The sequence below is a fragment of the Phascolarctos cinereus genome, unplaced genomic scaffold, assembly GCF_003287225.1.
Source record: "Phascolarctos cinereus isolate Bilbo 61053 unplaced genomic scaffold, phaCin_HiC Scaffold_7;HRSCAF=346, whole genome shotgun sequence".
NCBI classification, from domain to species: Eukaryota; Metazoa; Chordata; class Mammalia; order Diprotodontia; family Phascolarctidae; genus Phascolarctos; species Phascolarctos cinereus.
The window spans coordinates 31866139-31882585 of NW_027556180.1; the positions used below are offsets into that span (position 1 = coordinate 31866139).

General features: G+C 42.8%; 1 protein-coding gene across 1 annotated transcript; it reads right to left on the reverse strand.

Annotated features, from left to right (window-relative positions):
• Positions 1-648: 648 nt before the first annotated feature.
• EIF5A2 (eukaryotic translation initiation factor 5A2) lies at positions 649-15427 on the reverse strand. Its single transcript, XM_020980370.2, has 6 exons — positions 15349-15427; positions 14963-15052; positions 14280-14479; positions 12932-13036; positions 6277-6408; positions 649-5240 (listed from the first exon to the last, which is right to left on the reverse strand). The coding sequence occupies exons 3-6, from the start codon at positions 14442-14444 to the stop codon at positions 5181-5183; spliced, it is 462 nt and encodes a 153-aa protein (XP_020836029.1). The 5' UTR covers positions 14445-14479; positions 14963-15052; positions 15349-15427; the 3' UTR covers positions 649-5180.
• Positions 15428-16447: the final 1020 nt, after the last annotated feature.

A 16447-nucleotide genomic window follows, 5' to 3' on the forward strand; every position in this document is an offset into this window, starting at 1 on the left:
TAACTGATCAACATGTTGTTTGGCTAAAGTTGCCAGAAAACACATAACATGTCCACTGGATGGGAGACAAAGTTCAAGCTAAAGATTATGCCTGAAGCTTACAATTATAGCATCACATCCCTTTTCAGTATATGTATCTTTTGTCAAGCATTAAATAAGTTAACATAGCCACCATTATAGCTGCAGGAAAAGTTGTTCAGGGAAAACATCCCTATTTGTTCAGCGTTAGTGACGTCATACAGAGATCTGGCCTGACAAGCCCACTCAGCACAAGACAGGTAAAGTGTGTAAGTGACGACCTGTTGAGGGGTGAGCACTAACAATGTTGGGGACATCAGGAAAGGTCTCATGCTGAAGGGCACACCAGAGCTGCCTGGGCCATGGAGGAGCTCAAGGATTCTAAAAAGAGGAAGGGCAGTTCAGGAGATCCATTTATAACTGCAAGGACACCTTCAAGTATGGCCATAAAGTGAAAATAGCATCTGAAAGTCAGTGTAAAATATGTGCTCTGAGCTTGAGTTTTACTATTTGACAATGACGTAAGCATTAATTCATTTCAACTTCTATAACCAGCCCTTAGTTTGAACAGTTTTAAAGTTGGGAGGTACATATTAACCAAGAAGGAACAAAGTATACACCAAGAAAACAAACCTTCAATTTTGCTTTATTTTTAACTTGTCATAACTTAAAAAAGTAAAAATGGAACAACAGTACAGATAGATATAAAATGATAGTTAATGAGTTCACCACCTATATATTTCAAAGGATTTCAACAATTTTTGTGAGTTTAACAAAAACACTAACATTTGTAATTATTGGTGGAACATAAAATTCACAATGATGATCTTCATCCTGATGACCTTGAGTATCTAAAACACATTGATGCATCCAGTTCAAAGCCAAGATTCATTTCTTCTAAGACAAACAACTGTTTGTTACTAGCAAAATGTTACTGTACTTATTCAGTCCTTTTAAGTAGTATCTCCTTCTGCCTCTGTAAATTACATTTATGAATACATGATGAAACAGAATGAATAATTCAAACATGAAACTATCTTATTAGTACAGATTTATAGCAAGCATTCTGTTCTTAACCTGAGTGCATCTTATTTATGGTGGATATTAACCACAACCCACAGAACCACCCTTAGCAGCTCCAAACACAGTTGTTAATAAGAAAATTCATGAATGAACTTAATAGCTTTATAAGGCAAGGCAGTCTCCACACATGATATTCCCAGTGATGCCCTCAAAATCCTGCCTGAGATCTAAGCTCCCCAATACGAAAGCAAAGCTTTGGGAACTCTGTGTGAGCGAGAGAACCTTCATTTCTAGTACATGTAATGTGTTTCTCTCACCAAGGGGGAAAATGCACTCTGGCAAACTAGCACATCTTTTCAGCCACTCACAGTGGACACAAACCGAGCTCAGAGCTATGTGCATCCTCCACACGATGGGAAACGTGCTCATTAGAAAGCACAGCATTTTTGAGGCACTTAAAAATTTGCCTTGATAGGTTATAAGTATCTCCTAAAAATACTGCAGGATAATGCTATTGTTTTACTTATCCTGAGAAGAACAAGCTAAATTTAGAGGCTGCTTTCTAAATCATACCTCAATCCAACAGCTCTAATCTCAAAGTCACTTAACACAAGAGCTTTGGAATCTACACTACAGATGGATTTCCCTCATAGTTAAGCACTCTAGATATTTTACTGAGTAAACTTCCCTGGAGAGGGTCCAAGACAGAATTCCCTTGTATTGAATTCCATTCTAGAGTAAACACTACTAGAGATGAGGTTCCAGTACGGTGACTGCCACCGTCCCAAATGGGATTCCTTTCTATTGTGGAATGAAGTTTATGGCCTACTAAGGGCAAATACTTACAGCACACCATGAACAAACAAAAGAGATTTTGATTTAGGGAAATTTTGCAATGTACCTGCAGTTATTATAAAATGACTAACCATTAGCTAATTTCAACTTAGCAAAAAGAGCCCTGAGAACAATGCATTCCACATAAGCTCCAACCAGAAATATTCCAGCTGATAAACCATCAAGACCCAAGACAGAGACAAGAACTGGAAAGGCTACAAAGGAAAATTTACCAACATTGAGGCACTAACAGACTACAGTACTTTAGAGAGTTGGAAAGACTTCAAAAAGAACAAAATACACAAGGCTATGTGTGTGAATGTATCCACACACATATATTGGGCCATAAAAATGGCAACTTTCAAAAGGACAATATATCCATAACTTTATAGCCTACACAATCTTGCTTTATTGCAGCATCTATTAACATTTTATCTCACAACAGCTGATTGGGAGTGTCGAGTGTTCATTCAAAAATTAGTGCTACAAATAAAAAAAATGTTGTGTTAGTAACAATCTTGGATTTGGACTGATGCTCTTGGGAGTGGGAGAAAGAGGCATCACCATGATGTTTATGATGCAAATGCTACATTGGATAGCAATAGTTTCAACTGCTCTACAGGTAATCCTATAAACATTTTAAGCAAATAATAAAATACGATTAAAAAAAGTTATCACCTAGTTTGCTACATGAGGAAACATTCATCTTAAATTTACTGAGCTCATTGGTTAATACTGCAAAACAAACTGATAAAACATGTAGAGACACATAGGCTATACCACACACTGTGTAAACTGTCAACATGGCATTCGATATTCTGCACGTGGGAAAATGAGATTTTCAACCACATGCTGCCAATAGTGCAACAATACTAAGCAGAATTAAGAACTCTCATCAATATATTTCTCATTTCAAAGAAAGACAGTCACTTCTGCTCCTTAAGTTAAAAGTCATGGTCCCTGCCCTCTTTCAAACAGAGGCAACTTCATCAAATAACGAAATACCTGCTTTATAGTCTCTTCTCTATCAAGGGATACATGGAAATAGATAGTCCTAATGCCTTCACAGATTATACACAAAAACGCTAAAAAGTATTTAGACTTTAGAGAGAATACTTCAAGGAAGCATTATATTAAAAACTAAATATTAGCTGCATAAATAGAGCTTTCGCCATTCAAGATACTAAGTTAGGAATACAAGGGGGTGTGATTTTTTCACCCTTACATTGCAATTAGGAATACACTTATGTGAAGTTTAAGATGTCAGAAAAAACTAGGGCATGCCAGTTTAGAATTTATGCTAAACTAGTTGATTTTCTACACTGACTGAGCATGTTTGATCACTTACCGGTTTTCTCTACAGTGAACAACCATGCAAACTAGCAGCAAATTGATAAAGTTGTAGACAGAAGCACAGAGTGGGTGTTGAAGTGCTGAAAACAGAACACCAGGAAGAAATAAGCAGCAACACTTAGGTGTGCCTTGGCCAGGGAAACAAACTGAAGCTCCCATTCGGTGTGGGCCACAAGGTTCAAGATGCCTTGGGGCCATCCAGCTTCCTTCTCTGCACGTCTGCTAACTTTCTGCTTGCTGTGTCTTGAAAAAGGATGGGCAGAATTCATGAAGAGGATTTTTTAGAAGTATGCAAAACGAAGCAAGTGAAATGGAAATTACATGCCTCAAACAATTTGGAAAATAGCTTCATCTGAAATGGAATCTCTTAGCGCTGATTGATCTTACTGCTTTTTCCCATAGTTTCTCGGGTCAGATGAAGCAGCAGCAGAGCCTATGCAGACGCTAAAGGACAAAAACAGGGTTTCTGGGGGGAGGAAAGAGGGTGAGGACAGAACAAGGGCACAGGAGAGGAGGGATGTCACAGAATCAGTCTTGAAGATGAACTCTGATTTACAAATCGCTCGTGAATTTAATTCCCCTGGCCTCCCTCTCCCCAGTCATCTCTAAAAAGAGTCCCAAATTCTGGCAACAAGTCCAAAACTAAACCAATGGACACTAAGGCAATGTGGCACAAGGTAAATCATCTTACCTTAAGCTAAACCATTTTGCTAGTCCTACAGCTCTTTCCTAGTTAGGTTTTTGACCTATTTCCGAGTGAAATCACACAGCAATCAGTAAAAAAAAAGTCACTACAGAAGTGGTAGATATAGCAAACTAGAACATATATGGTATGATTGCATTAAAAAATTAACATATGAAAATCTACATTTGATCCATGAATCTGATTTTGTTTGGAGAAATGTGCAAAATGTCAGTAGCAGAAGACAATTTTTTCATATTAAGTTTAAAACAAGTTCTGGCATCTTGTTTGACAAAAGTTAGCATGCCAAAAATTCTGTTTTAAAGTGCTCAAAATTCTGTTAGAAGTCAAGCATTTACTGAATGCATGAGTTCTGCAAACATTATCTTAGGGAGCTGGCTGCCCCTTTTAATAACATTTCCAGAAAAAAAGAGCTAAAAGAAAAAAGCCAACTCTAATGGCATTTTTCTACTTTTCATTCTGAAGACAAAGGCCTCGTGTGAAAATCTCCAGCTTTAATTACTCCCTCCGCCCCCTTTTTATAACCCAGCTTTGTAACGACATTTACCCAATATTCTGAATGTGCCTCCTTGACCATAAGCAGGGCTTTGATACAACAGAGTAGGATTATAAGAAGTAGGCCAAAAAGGTGGCAAAGAAGAGTAGAACAGAGGTAATACAGTTAGTTGCACATGGCCATTTGAACTTTTGAAAGGCAACCGGCAATTTGGAATCACTGTAATTTTTTGTCTCTTAATAACTGTGCTTGGCACACATGGTTCTAAAACTGTGATGATTTCATTCTGTAAGATTTTCTTATTTTAAGTTAATAAGTCTGGAATTAGGCTGCATTAATTTCACCAACATCTGATATTTCAACACTACAACATTTCATTTCTAACCTTGGTTTATCTTTCATCAAACTAAAGCTCAAACTATTTGCTCAAGCAAATTACAATATGCCTGCTGAAAAGAATCTTACTGAGTTTCTTGGACCCATAAACTAACAGCTATCAGGAATGTTGAAGGAAACAGATCTACAAAATACGTGGAGAATACAAATCTAAGTGATTTTTTAAAAATTGCCAGTTGTCTTCAAAACTAATCTAGAATCCAGCACTATTCTGGAAAAACAAAACAAAACAAAACAATCCAAACCAACAAAAGGCATGAGGCTGCTGGGAAGGCCAGAGCTTTGGTGACAGTAAGAACCAAAGGGAAGACCTGGGTTAGCCAGCCCTGAGCAGTCTGCTCGAGCCTGAGGGTTCCTTTATTTGCAGGGCTTTATGGCTACAGCACACTCTTCACTCATTGCACACATGACAGACACCTGGAAAGACAGAAACACAGGCAGGTCAGAGCTGCTGGTGGTTTGTGAAGTAACAGTGAACCTCGGTCAACTGTCACCAACAAAACAGCTAAGAGTACTTGGGAATCGATCATTTTCCACCCCCAAGAACTGACTTCAGAGAAGTAAGCTGCAGAAATGGTGTCTTCCTCCTAGGAGATTTTTCAAGGCAGTCCCAAGCTTTCAAGTGAAGAGCTGCTAAGAGGCGGGGACTGGGCAGAAGGATCCACCAGATACTTTGGGGGTAAGTTAGAACAAGTCGTTCCACTTTTTGAGGGATCAGTTTCCTCAGTTGTAAAATGATGGGTGGTCCCTTCCACCTCAGAATCTTGATATCTGAGACTAAATTCGAGGGAGAACCAGTCATTTTGAAGCTTAAAGCACATTCTCTTCCAGTCCCTAAAACCAATTAGATATACAAAGCTCCAAACTGTGTTTTGTATTTGGCAGCAAACTATCCAGGTTTTAAAAGCCTTCTGGCAAAGAGGTACCTGAAATAGGGCACAGCAACGAATAGCCAGCTTGTTTCTAAAGAGATTGAAAGCAAGGTGTTTTCCAGAGACTCATTTAATTTTCAGGAAAAATAATAAAAATATTGAGAAAAAAATGAAGCTTCATAACCACATCATATCAAATTACACTGCAAGACTTTTTCATGTCAGCACCCCAGGACACAATCTTCCTAAGGTCCTAGAGTCAAAAGTTTTGTCCCCAGGTGGCTAACCTTGCTTCTAATGAAGAACCTCCTTGTCTTAGCCAGAATGGTCTGTTTCAAGACCCTCTAAGGCCATCTCTCTACAGAAGCAGTATGAGCATGCCCTAGGATGACCTCCACGCAAAAATCAGACAGCTGAGGAGGACTGCAGTGGAGAACTTCAGGTTACTGAAGACTAAAAGACTTTTTTAATACAAATAAACCAAGAATACACCAACCCTTACAGTCAGTTTGTATTGCCTTAAAAAAAGAAAACCCTCGTTTCAAAAACCTCACAAAAATATTACTCCATTATATCTTTACCTGCACATCTTCACCTGCATTGTATTTTCCTTCGATTTCTTTGCCCAGTTCACCTTCTGGAACCTTAAGATCCTCACGAACTTCACCAGTTTCTGTCAGTAGGGATAGGTAACCATCCTGAATGCAAATCAGCTGTAATAAAGGTGGTGGCACTTTATTATTTCTAAGGGAAAAATCATCTCCCTCCCCACTTTCAAGTTCTTAAATTGTGAAGAAAGAGGCAAAAACTACAAGCATGACCTGAGTCATCTTTTATAGTCTCCATATTACTGCTAGCAAGTATAAATTTCAGCCTAGAGGTTGGCTGCCACAAAAAATAGCTGAGCCAGCAGACTGACCCGATGGAGGAGGCAAACGCTGGGGAGAAGCCCAGCTCCTCCTGCAGGGACAGAGAGAACAATCTACCCCAATGAGCACTGTACACAGCGCAGGAGCAGGGAATGCCCACAGGCAATGATGTGACCTAAGCTGCCTGTCCTTACCCTCCCGTAACAAAAACCAGCACATTTTCAAAAGGAGGCAACGGTGGTGGGGGCTTTCCACCACACCAGCCTTCCAAAGAGTCTACAACTGGGTGCTTGATACACCTCTGAATAGCTCCTGCAGGGGAATGAAAAGCAAGGCCAAACACCAGGGGCTGGATGCTCCGGGAGAGAGGCCCTTGCTGTCTGCAGGCCTTCTGGCTGCTTTAGTCTATTCAAGAATTTCAGGCCTCTTATGGTCAGGCGGCACAATGAGCTGTGAAAACCTGGCTTACAGTTGGAGGAGAAAGGAAATCACGTTTGGGAGGTGGCAATATATCTTCCTACCCTGGCCAACAGCTTCGGGAGATAAAGTATTTTATTAAAAAATTTAAAAGAAAACACCCACTTCTGCAAGAGCCTTTCTCCTTGATGCAATCTGAAGAATGAGAGAACAAGGGAGAATTGTGAGGATCAAACCGGAGGCAGAATCTCTCTGGTGGGAAAGGGCTGACAGTCCAAAGCGTTGGGAGCAAGTATGGAGACAATCCCCACATGCCCCACATTCGTTCAGCTCTCAAGCAGCCTGGCCCTCTTCATTTGTTTGCTTAAGCACACTTCTTTATTAGAAAGTGCTGTTTTCCATTGTGAACCATTAAATTGGCTGTCTCAGCTACTAATGAACTTTCGGATACAAATTAGTCTTGTAGGTTTGAGCCAGTTTTCCTGGAGCCTGATCAAAAGTAATACTGAGCTACAGAACACAGAGCTACATGACCAAACCTTGGAGTATAGAAAGGTGACATTGACTTTGATGCCCTTCTTGATCATCAATCCATCAAGAGCTTTCCCTAACAAAAAACGACTACACATAATTTAAAGAGAATCACTTTTTCTCTACTTCTGTGCTGTTCCCCTTCCATGAGCACATCGTTAAACCTAGATGACTAGGTCACAAGAAGTCATCAGGTAAAGCTTCAAGGCCTAAACACGATTAACTTGTAGTATAATTCAATAAGTCACAGTGATTAAAAAAAATAGCTCCAACAACGAAGTTTGGAAACACACAAAATACCCAACACACATAATAGCACAATATAAAAATGACATGGCTGACTCTTAAATCTATTTAGAATCAGGATGCCACAACAGATGAGAATGGACCATGGGCCACTCTAATAGTAAGAGAGAAGGATGCTGGTTTGGAGGTGACCAGCTCACTACACTCATCCTCAGATGAAAGAACTGAGACTTAGATAGATTAAATAACTTGTCCAAGGCCACAGGGACAGTTTTTAGATTTGAACATTGTGCTACATTTTATATCATTTCTACATTCCAGAAAATCCACAGCAATTAGCAATTCTCTTCCAAGTTATACAAGCTAGTAGAAGAGCTACCTTCCATTAATCCGTTAATTATGCATACTACCAAAGGAAGACTTCACAGAGCTAGACAAAATAATAACACAATTTATTTGGGGGAACAAAAACTCTAGCATCATGGGATATATTGGGTGAAAAGATAGGAATGAAGGAAGAATAAGCACTTCCAGACCTCAAACAATATCATAAAGTAGAAATCATCAAAATCATTTGACACAAAAAAAGAGAAAAGCAGATCACTGGAACAAATTAAACAAGGAAGAATTATAAATAACTGAACTCAATAACCCATTTGATAAACCAGAAAATTAGACAGCAATCTGGTAGAAATTACCCTTAGGCCAACATGTTATAGCAGGAATTCAAAACAGATCCATCATATAATTAATTTATTACATCAAAAAGATCATATACTTTTCATATTTATGGAGTGAATTTTTAACCAAACAATGGATACAGGTAATTACAAAAAATAAAGCAGATGATTTGATTATGTGAAATTAAAAAGCTTTTGCAGAAACAATATTAACATATCTAGGATAAGGAAAAATGGTTGACTGGGAAAAAAATCTTTGTATCAAATATATATATGAACAGGTTTGGTATCCAAGACATACAGCAGAAACATATTATCTGTTTTATTTTTATTTTTTTATTTTTAGGCAATTGGGGTTAAGTGACTTGCCCAGGGTCACACAGCTAGTAAGTGTCAAGTGATTGGTCTGAGGCTGAATTTGAACTCAGGTCCTCCTGACTTCAGGGCCAGTACTCTATCCACTGTGCCACCTAGTTGCCCCTCATATAATATGTTTTTACATCTAAGAGAAAGATCAAAAGCCATTTTACCAATATAGAAGTAGTCAAAGAACATGAACAATTATCATCAGAAAAATAACAAGCTACAAACAACATATATACATATATCAAATGATGCTCAACATTACTAATAAAAGAAATGGACACTGAAACAACCCTGAGGTTTTACCTCACCTCCAACAAACTGATTAAGATAGCATAAAGATCAAATGCTTGAGGAGTTGAGGAAAGACAGACACACTCCTGCATTACTGATGGGGTTGTGAACTGGTAGAAACCATTCTAGAAAGCACTTTAGAATGGCGCAAATAAAATTACTAAAATGTTCCTATCTGTTGACCCAGAGACCCCACAGCACAATAAGGAGGTCACTCACAAAAAGGAAGGCTCCCTCTACACCAAAATATTAACAGCATCACTTTTGGGGTAGTAAAAAACCGGAAAGAAACTAGTCACCCATCAATTGTGGAATAGATTAATAAACTGCAGTTTCTGAATGTAATAGAATATAACTGTGCCATAAGAAACAACGAATGGGATGAAAAGAGAAGAATATGAAAAGACTTCTACAACCTGATGCAAAGTGAAGTAAGCAGAATCAGAAAACAATATGCAATGACTAACACAACATACGTAGAAAGAACAGCAAAATGACTGAAACCAAATTTTGTCAAATTATAATGACTAAACGGCTCCCCAAAGAGCTGTAAGAAAAGATGTCCTCTGCTTTTCTGCAGAGTTGGGGATCCACATGTGGTACATTGTTTATAACAGACTGTTTCTACATGCTGAATGGTTCTGTGGTTTTTGTTAACCTCTTCTTCCTTTAAAAAAAAAATTACTTGTTATAAGTAATGGCTCCCTGGGAGGGTAGCAAGGATACCAAGAGCTACACAAAAACAAAATATATGAATAAGATCTATGTCTTAAAAAGAGAATTCAAAGCAACTAGCAATCTTTTCCCATGGTAGCTTCGGACCAACAGAAGGAAGAACAGGCAAAGGACATTACAGTAAATGCGAAGCTTAAATCTACTTTTCAATTACTGAAATGGACAGATATTTCTTCCTTTGTAGAGAGAGTATAAAGATATCGTTAACTCAACAAATACTGATGGCACAGCCACATGCAAAGGCCTGCACTAACCACTGAGGAAAATATCAAGATAGATTAGATACAAAATGCAGTCCTCTGGTAAGGAAGCTTAGAATTTTGTAGGCTTCAGTAGGAGTGCACAGGAAGAACAAGATTCCTCATTTTCAACTAAACTACAACACCGGGGCTGAGATTTTTAACCGAATGTGTTCCAAGGACTTCCTGTGAAAGTGAACCATGGGGGCAGCTGGGTGGCGCAGTGGATAGAGCCCCGGCCCTGGAGTCAGGAACACCTGAGTTCAAATCTGGCCTCAGATTACTTACTTACTAGCTGTGTGACTCTGGGCAAGTCACTTAACCCCACTGCCTAGCCAGGAAAAAAAAAAAGTGAACCCTGGGTTAATGAAGACAGTGCGGCTGAACGCCTGTTGATCAAGGCAGAAGGACCTCTAAAGATCAGTGTCTCCCATTTAGCTCCAGAATGGATGTAAAGTAACAGAAAGGAGCATCCGACACTGTCCTACCGATAAACACCAACACAACCTGTACTAAACTCTGTTCATCTTTGGTCTTTCTCCTCAGCGACTGGAGGATTCTGCTCATTACTAGCAGCCTGTACTAATGCTATTCATTCTCCTCTCCCCACCCAACTCTAACAATGCATAAACAAGCAAATAGCTGTTCCCTTCTAAATGTCCACTCGAGTTATGTGGCCTCCTTAACAAACTCTTTCTTCCCCATTCCCCTATTCTTGAACCAGACCCTGCCTTGGTCTTCGAAGAGCTCTTTGCTTTGTTCCCAATATGCCGCCATGTAATATTTTTTATTAGACATTGACATCATCTCTATCTGTGGCCACACCTTATCTCCTTCTCCCCCCTTCACGTTGCCCCTCCCACCCTGGACTGCAAGCTTTGAAAGGGTAAGTAAGCACCACGTGTAATCTAACTTTACGTCGTCCTAACCCAAGCACCTGCACAGTCCTCTCTCCTCATGCAGCAGAAGCTTGTAAATCTGTTGAACTGACCTCATGTGAAATAAAGGCAAAATGCACACACCACTGTCATCACCATTTACGGGTGAACCAGAGGGATGAATGACAAAGCTTGGTAAAGAAAAGAAACTTTCTTCTGCTTTTAGTGTTCTTTTCTAGATTATGTCCTTCTCACTCTAAATACGCATGTGTGCATAATGATACCATGGAAAGATATACCAAGCAATTACATCTGAAGTGGAAGTCAGTGAATCAAACAATCTGAATTTAGATTTCCCTCTGTGCAATATAATCAGTATTCTTATATGTCTATCTCCCTCTTTGATATTCACTAATAGGAAAGTGAAGTAACATCTACATGGCCGTGTGTGGTATTTAAAAACTCTCGAGGAAGCACAGGCTGAAAAAGACTATATATAAAGCACTCTGACCAAGTATGCATCCTTTTAGGGCAGTTATGTTTGGCTTTTAATGTTTCCCAAAGAAGCAAACACTAGGACTAAGGGTTAGAATTAAATGTGTAACTGGGATTGAAACCCAAGAGCATAACTGTTCATGTTACCAGTCACAAAATGGTCAATGAATAGCATGGGGCAAAGACTCAAATTAAATGATGCGGTTAAGCTACTGTCTTCATTCCCTTTCACCCTCTGAGACTTTTTTTTTAAAATAATCTTTTCACATAAAAAAGGCAATATGAAAACACAATGATCTAGTCTTTACCAACTTTTAGGAAAATTTATTAATTGTATAGCTTCTTCCTTTTTTAAAATTCAATTTTTAAAAAATTTTCTGTTTCAAATTCTTTCCCTCTCTCCCTCCTTCCCCCATCCATTGAGAAGTAAAAGTAATACTCATTATACATATGAAGTCACACACAACATATTTTTGCATTAGTCATATTCCAAAAGAAAAAAAATACTAAGAAAAAGGAAAAGAGTATGCTTCCACCTGCTCTGAGTTCATCAGTTCTCTCTGGAGGCTGGACAGCATGTTTCTTTATGAGTCCTTTGGGATTGCTGTGGATCTTTGTATTGGTCACAGTAGCTAAGTCATTCAGAGTTGGTTATCTTTACAATACTGGGGTCACTGTGCATACAATGTTCTAGCTGTGCTCACTTTGTTTTGCATCAGTTCAGATAAGTCTTCCCTGGTTTTTCTGATCCTTTTTGTCATTTCTAAAGCATCAGAGTACTCCGTTCACACTCATATGCCATAACTGGCTCAGCTATTCCCCCACTGCCAGGCTTCCCCCCTTAGTTTCCAACACTTTGCCATCATGAAAAGAGCTGCTATAAATATTTTTGTACCTATGGGTTTTTGGTGACTACTTCTTCCAACTTTATGTTTTACAAGGTTCTAAATTTTTTTCATCTTGCTAAGTATAAAACATCCATTTGTGTTAATATATAACCTTGGCTGGCATGAAACTTAGCCCAATGTGAGGCCAACTTCTACTTGAAGATTTGCATTTGTGATTAGCCAACCAGATGAAAAATAAAGCATCTCAAGTAGAAGGGAAATACCTTGTTCTCTGAAATTTGGACTTTTTGTAGCAAGCACAAAGTGGCAGTTTCATTAACTGTATGAAACTTTAGACTCACTTCAAGAAACCATTTCATGTGCAATCAGCACCTGTTCTATAGATCACTACATAATGTTTTAAAATGACAGTTCAACTTTCTACGAAGTGAAAATAATTTTGAAAAATATCTAATATTAACTCTATTGCAGAAAGATGAAAATCACTTTCCCTTCAAGTGTCTACAGTGGAAAGTGGATACTTTCCTTATATTCCCTTCTTGTTTAGAAGCAAGAGATAAATAAAAGTACTCTGGCTTATATAACTTGTAACAAACCATGTATATTTAATGAAAAAAATCTACTGAGAGGAAATTACTTACTTGATAATCATTTCTCTTGATATTTGGAACATCCATGTTGTGAGTAGAAGGGCAAATATCTTCATATTTTTTGCCCGTGAAAATATCAATTCCAACCAGGTGAACCTAACACATAAAAGGAAGCCAGTTTAATTTTTGCTCAGTCTAACACCTAATTTACTTCAAGAGCAAAATATCAATTTTACTGTTTGAAATTCTCCTCTCTCAAAGAGGAGATATGTTCTTGTCTTTAAGGAAAAAAATGAGAGCCCCCACCTGCCAACCCCCAGCTGGGCAATGAAGATACTACGACAAAAATGCAACTGTCCTGGCACTCAAGGAGTTTAAGTTCCATCAGAGGATACAGTAAATACAAAAGAAATACAAGCTAATCTTGGAGGACAGGCACTGGCAGATGGGGTGGGGGTAGGGTGGGTTAGGAGAAGGCCTCCTGTTGGAGATGACTTCCTGAGTTGAACTCTGAAGCTTCAAAGATGGTGAAGGAAGAGGTAAAAGTGAGCAAAGAGGCAGGGGAGCAGACTGTGCAAAGGGCAGAGAGATGGCCTAGCATGAGAGGAGCAGCAGGAAAGCTGGCTAGGGTAGACCTCAGGAATGCTGGAAAGAATCTCAAGGATGAGAAAGCTCAAAGGGTTGGTGGGCATCAGGCCTTGTGTTTGATCCTGGGGGTGCTTACTAAGTAGTAAGTGACAATGTCAGGCTTATGATTTTGGAAGATCACTCTGGCACTTTCTGGAGAGCAGATTAGATAGATGCGGGGAAAGATGTGAGGTAGGGATACCAATGAGGGTGCCAGATTTAGAGCTGAAAGGGTACTGGGAGACCCTTTAACCCAAACCCCCTCATTTCAGAGATTTAGACACAGGCAGTACAAGCGGCTTGCCTGAGCTCATACAGATAGGATTCTTGTTAGTACAGAGTTGTTTGCACAATGCTCCTGGAGGGCAGGGGCTGTTTTTTTCTTTCTTTGTAACCCCACCAGTGCTTAGCACAGCCTGAAATAGAGTAGCCGCTCAATCAATAACGGTCCTCTGACTCCATCCCGCAAAAAGCATCACAATGGTCCAAGCCAGGGATGTGTGCCCAAGATTCCCAACTACGGCAAACTACAACCCAAATGCCTGCATGCAGCACGGATGGACAAAGAAAGTCCCGTCTAAAGGAATGGAATTATAGTGCATCGGTTCCCAACATCACCGACCCTCCACAGCGCTGCAGGCGGCTGGGGAGCAGCCCAGCCCGGCCTGAGGCAGCTTCTCTCGGGGGTCCTGGGAGACCACTGGGGCTGCCCCAGGGTTCTGAGGACCAGGAGCCCCGGCTGGGGAGGGGGCGCTCCAGGGGCCGCGGTCACCTTGGCATGGCCATGCTTGCCCGTCTTCGAAGTTGACATTTCCACGATCTTGCAGGGCCGGCCCTTGAGCACCACGAAGCCGTTCTTGCGCAGGGCCGAGCACTGCATCGGGTACGTGCTGGAAGCCCCGGCGTCTCCGGTGGTGAAGTCGATCTCGTCGGCCATGGTGAGTCGGGGCGGTGGTCCTTCTGCAGCGGGAACTGGGCGGGGGGGAGGGGCGGTGGGGGGGCTCCGCTCAGCCCCACCCCGGGGACCCGCACAAACTTTCCTATCCCGGGCACCGCCCCCGGCCCGCGCTCCCCCTGCGGGGTGTCTCGGGCCTGCCCACCTGCCCCCTCCCCCGGCCGGGGGCTGCCAGAGACAGGAGACACCCCTCCCTCCCCCCACGGGCTCGCACTGTCCCCCCACCCCCCTGCGAGCGCGCTGTCCCCTCCCTCTGCCCGGGGCGCGCTCCGTTCTCCCCCCCCGCGGGGGCGCGCATGCCCCGATGTGCCGGTCCTGGAGCGCGCGTGGCTCCCCCCTCCCCCCGCAGCTACCTGGCGCGAGACTGGGGGGGGGGGCACGCCGCAGGGAGCCGGCAGCCGCCCTCCGCTGGCCAGACCCTCCCGCTCCTCGGCCTCCCCTGCCCCGAGATGCTCCGTCAGCGCCCCCCCCCGAGTCCCCGCTGGGCTCCCAGCGCTCACCTTCCAGGCAGTCGCGGAGCGTCACCCCGCGCTCAACGCGCCCGATGACCCACTGCGGCGGCGGCAGCGGCGGCGGCCGTGGATGCTAGGCTGCTTCAGGAGACGGGGCGGGGCCCGGCAAGCACTTTCCACACCCTCCTCCCCCCCAGGCCAGCCCTCTCTTCTCCTCCCCAGCCCGCACAGCACGCCCCCTTTCCCTGATAGGTCCCCGCCGCGTCACAGGCACCGCCTCCCAGGGCCTCCATTGGCTGCGGGGACCCCAGCCCCGCCCAGTCACGTGAAGAAAGCTTGGCAACCCCACGTGCCTACAAACAGCACGTTTCCAGCCCGGGGGCCGGACTCCTACGCCCCCGTAGGTCCAGGTGACTTCTTAGGCCGCTACCCACCCGACTCCTCCAAGGTCCCGCGCCACGCACTTTCCACCGCCTTCCTGGTCTGTCAACCGTTCCTCGAGGAAGCCACGCCCCCTGGAGGGGTAGGGTTCGCGGCACGTGACGACGCGCTTGTTGGGGGGGACGGAGCGGACTGTTGCCATGGGAGCGGCGAGCGCCGGGGCTAGGTGGTGTGGAGGTGGCTAGGTGGTCTGGAGGTGCCTCGGTGGTCCGTCGGAGCGATCCTCTTAAAGGGCAGTGCGTCCGACTAAGTCCTGGCGCCCCCCTACTCAATAACGTACAGGGGCTCAAATATAAGCCTTACCCAGTCTTCCTACCCACGTTATCTGGACACCCCCGATACAGGTTTCGTGGCGTTTGCACAAGACGTTGCGCTTGCTGGCCGTCATACCTCTACCACCACCTTCCCTCCCCTCCCCTCCCCTGCCCTCCCCTTCCCGTCTTCTTTCTCTTCCTCCTCCTCTCTTTCCCTCTTCTCTCCATCTCCCTTCCCCTTCCCTTCTTCTCCCCCTCCCCACCCTTTCCTTGTCCTCCTCTTCCTCCTACTCCATTCTCCCTTTCCTCCTCCCTTCTTCCTCTTCTCCCCTCTCCCTTCTTCTCCCCTCCCCCTCCCTTCTTCCTCCTTCTCTTCCTCCCCGACTTTCCTAGTCCCAACTAACATCCTACCTTTTCCAGTCCCCCTCCAGGCTAGCTCGTTCCTTCTGTAGATTACCTGCAGTTTATCCTACACTTACTTGTTGGCATGCTGTCTTCCCCACTAGACTGGGGAATCCCTTCAGGGCAGAAACTGTAAAATTTTGCCTTTCTTCGGATCCCTGGTGCTTAACATAGTTGCTTGTAGATTATTAAAAATGTTTCGTTCACCTTCACCTTACCTGTGGCATTGCCCTCAGCGGTCCCTTCCCTTCCCTTCCCCAGCCTCCTCCCTTTCTAGTCCTGGTTAACCGTAGTCATTCCCCATTAGGAGTCCTTGAATTAGCACAAATTTACCCAGCTGTCATTATGTGCCAGGCACAGTACAAGATCTGGAGCTACAAAGAAAGGCAAGACTAATCCCAGATCTCGAAGAGCTAACAGTCAAATGGGGTGTCGA